We start from the raw sequence: 4,238 nt of genomic DNA on the forward strand, positions 1-4,238 counted from the left end.
CCTGTTCTTTCCTTATTTAGCCGAATTCACCTGTGTGAAAGCAGAGCACAAAACAACTTAACTTCTTTCTTTAATCCAGGTGCACTTTGAAACTGAGCCTGACTTGATTCTCTAACTCCTGACTAAAGCTGATACACATCCCCTAAGTATCAGCTACATAAAAACTAATATACTAATGAGTAACAATAAATTACCGTAACACTGAATGTGGAACATTAACTAACATCATACACAGTCTCACCAAAGCCATAATACACTTTCCTGTTTTGATTTCCGGAGGAAACTGTTGTAAACATAGTATGTGTTGTCTACTGTAAACAGCCCACTGTAAGAAAATCAAATGAGAGTCAAACATAAATTAACATAAATGTGTTGCTCGTATTGTTTCATGTGTTTAAGCTTTGTATATAGTATATTTCCATTGTGGTAGTGCAGTGAAACAGCACTACAGTGAGAAGCCAATAAGATTGCTCTAAAAATTGTTCCCTCCCATTTGATACGGTTAAATGTAGACAAATCCTTTCATAATGCAGCTTCAAATGCTTGCTGTGTCAAGAGGGAAAAAAAGAAAATGCTGACAATTTTTTATATACTGCTCCTGAACAATTTTGGGCGTAAGTACAGAATTCTTAATCACTGCACTGTCACCGTTGTGTATTAACATAAAAGATTATATGACTACATTACTTTTGGTAACCATGATTCTGTTTGTCATTAATTTTTCAGGATGCTCAGATCATCAGATCTTTGACACCAAAAATGTTGCTGTTGGGGAAAATGTGACTGTAAATTGTTCCCGGGATCGTCTTTGGCATTCAACACACTTATTTTGGATCAGACTTGTTTCTCAGAGCTTTCCTGAAATTGTAGGATCAACAGTGTCTTATGATTCGCCGACTATTGAAAAGACTCATCACATTACAACAAAACAAGAGCCTGAAACTTTTGTTCTACATATCAACAGAACACAGTTAACTGATACAGCTGTTTATTACTGTATCAAAGTAAGAAGGCGCAACATGACATTTTTGAAAGGAACTTTTCTTCGAGTCAAAGGTAAGTGAAAGAGAAACAGCAAAACTAATGTGTCAACCACAGCAAAATTATTTACCGTTTTCATATGTTTATTTGCACAATTCCTGAAGACACACTACTTCAATATATTATTATTATTATTATGATATATTTGTATTTAACTGAATGTAATGAAACATATTTTTTTATTTCATAGGACCCGACCCAGGCATCACTGGTGTCACTCAAGACTTTTTGTCTAATCCAGTCCATCCAGGAGACCCAGTAACTCTGCAGTGTTCAGTCCTCTCTAATTCTGAGAACAGAACATGTACAGAAGATCACAGTGTGTACTGGTACAGAGCCAAACCAGATGAATCTCATCCAAGTTTAATGTACAGTCACAGAAACAATGGTTATGACTGTAAGGGGAGTCCTGAGGCTCCCTCCCAGCAGAAATGTGTCTACAGCTTCTCCAGGAACGTCAGCTCCTCTGATACTGGAACTTATTACTGTGCTGTGGCCACGTGTGGAGAGATACTGTTTGGAAATGGAACAAAACTCAATATTGAAGGTAAGTGTTTTTTGTATTAAAATAAAAAATAAAATATATAAAAGTTTATATTTTATTTAGTTTTGACTACAATGGATTTAGATGAAGTATATCAGCACATAATAATTGATGAATTTATGTGTATAAATTATAAATATTATTACATTTCAGTTTCATTATTTCATTATTTCACATTAAATAAGAGCTTTTTTCAATATAGTTCCAGTCGTCCATCATTGGGATTTGACCAACACAGTTCTCATTTTGCTATGTGTTGCTCTCAGTATAAGCCTGATTGTCATAGCCTTCCTCATTTACACCATCAAAGAAAAAAACAAAACCTCGGGTAAGAAGAGTTACTTCTATATCGATTTCTTGAATAGTATTTGGTTAAGTCATACTTATTTACAACTGATTTGTAAAGTAAAATACAGTGAAACATTTGCTTCTGATCACTTTTCACATTGTTTTAATCCAGCTGCTGCTTCTCTACAAACAAATACAGAAACAACTAGGGAAGAACGGCAAATTCATAAAGTAAGAAATTTTGCAATTAAAAGCCTGATAGAAAAATAAATCCAGCAGTTTTTAATGATAGTCTCCAGATGTGCATTTCAGTTGATAAAATTTAATGTATTTCTCAGAGAGATGAGGACTCATTGACTTATGCTGCACCAACCTTTACCAAGAGAAACACTCGCAAAGCAGAGAGAACAAATGCGAGAGCAACAGAGACACTTTGTATTTACTCTGATGTCAGAGCTTTTGAGTGTGGAAAAAGTGATGCTTAAGCAAAGCTTGTATTTCATCTCCCTTTCTTCTTCACTTTGGACTGATATTTAATATTGGCATGCCCAGATTTCATTCACTGAGTCTGGATATTAAAAGCAGAAGAGAAAGACATTGAAATGATGACTATGTGAAAATAAATCCAGTAAGTCATCAAAAACAAAATGTGCTTTGGAACAACTACAACATCAAATCTTTGTATTTAGTGTTTTTTTTAATTCATGTCCTATTTTCTTCACTTTTTTTGTTTTGCTTTGTGACAACTGTAATAGAGATACAAAACACTGCATAGAAAGTTCTAAAATACCATTTTGTTGTGTGAGCACTTTGTATCTTTCAGCTGTTTATGTCAGGTGTTCAGAAAACAACTATTTGGCACCTTTTTGGACCTGTTTGGTTTGTGATTCAAGTTTTTCACCCTGCATGAAATGCTTTTTATGTATGTTCAGTAGGATCTTGCTGAAGCTTTAATAAAACACTCAAATGATATCTGAAGCATGCTTGGTTTCTCAGATTTCCTCCATAGATTATAATTAATTTGTATATATGAGAAGTAACTTTACGTATAAGGTCCACAGCTTCCTGTTGCAAAGTAATGCTAGTGCGATGCTAGTCTGTTAATGTGCAACACAAGAGCTCTGAAAATGGATTTAATTAAATACATCCAACATAAAATGCAAGTAAAGCACAAAATTATGTTTTAACTTTGATAGTACAACATTAAAATGACAAAGTCATTTTCATCTATTCTGTTATGATTGAATCATTACTCCATATAATAAGACAATTTAAATATTCACTTTAAAATCACACACACATTTTTCTTTCTTTATTCAGCTGAGTTCACCTTTTTAAAAACAGCACAAAACAACTTATTTGTTTAATTCAGGTGCACTTTGGAACTGAGCCTGACTTAATTTTCTGATTTGTCTGACTAAAGCTAGCTAACTGACTTCAATAAGCTGACAATTAACCAGAGGAAAGCTGAACCACAGGAAGAAGCAAAAAAATATTGCAAACTCTTAAACATCCCACAGACATTCCCATTCATTATTGAGTGATCCCTTGTGACAAGGGAGCAAAGCTTTCATCAGTTAAATATACATACTGTTTGTGATCTTTACACTTGTTTGTGAAGCTCTGTGAAATACTCGGTATTGTTTAGTGATTACGTTATTCGTGTTCTATTTTAAATGAAGTGTTGGGTCTGTTCCCACAAACCCCGATAGTTCTAGAGACTTATTCACCATGAAAGAAAACAAGACAGTCAGCGATCGATCGATTACTTGCGCAAGGGAGGCCTCATCTGTGTCCAGCACGAAAATGACCCCAAATCCGGCCTCCTCTCGCTGCCTTTTATTGAGAGACAGTTCACACAAAAAGTAACGCCCACATAGTTCTAAGACAAGGCTTTGTATGTATATGTGTGAACTTCTATATGTAAGTAGGAATGTGTGTGTGTGTGTGTGTGTGTGTGTGTGTGTTACCTCCTGCTGACCAAAAGGGTCATAAAAGCAGGAAGCTTACAACACAAGTAACAGATCTTTCAGATAGGATGTATCTACAATAAAAGACTACAGCCCCTCACCCAGAACCTCGAGAATCTGTGGAGGGGACTGTGGAATTCTTTTCATCCTACAGTTAAACAATGTAGAAATGGATGGTAAGCATAAAAATGACAAACATTTAACAATTCACTCTAACATGAAGATGTTTCAGTATGTTTAAATTAAAGTCAACTGTGACTGCAGCTGCTCAGTCTGTCTCTCTGTCTTAAACCCTATTATATAATTAGACTCTGGTCAAACATCTTTTCTGTATTAGGCAAATTACTTTTGTATAACCCAAAATCTTCCTGTGTCACTTTGTGCTTTGTCTGTTT

The 4,238-nt window shown here is 34.9% G+C and overlaps 1 protein-coding gene across 1 annotated transcript; it reads left to right on the plus strand.

The window, feature by feature from the left end:
* Positions 1–698: 698 nt before the first annotated feature.
* LOC134633705 (uncharacterized) lies at positions 699–1,856 on the plus strand. The gene is made up of 3 exons (XM_063482688.1): positions 699–1,056; positions 1,232–1,588; positions 1,852–1,856. The coding sequence occupies exons 1-3, from the start codon at positions 699–701 to the stop codon at positions 1,854–1,856; spliced, it is 720 nt and encodes a 239-aa protein (XP_063338758.1).
* The last annotated feature ends 2,382 nt before the right edge of the window (positions 1,857–4,238 follow it).

The sequence above is a fragment of the Pelmatolapia mariae genome, linkage group LG2 (genome assembly GCF_036321145.2).
Source record: "Pelmatolapia mariae isolate MD_Pm_ZW linkage group LG2, Pm_UMD_F_2, whole genome shotgun sequence".
Classification (NCBI taxonomy): domain Eukaryota; kingdom Metazoa; phylum Chordata; class Actinopteri; order Cichliformes; family Cichlidae; genus Pelmatolapia; species Pelmatolapia mariae.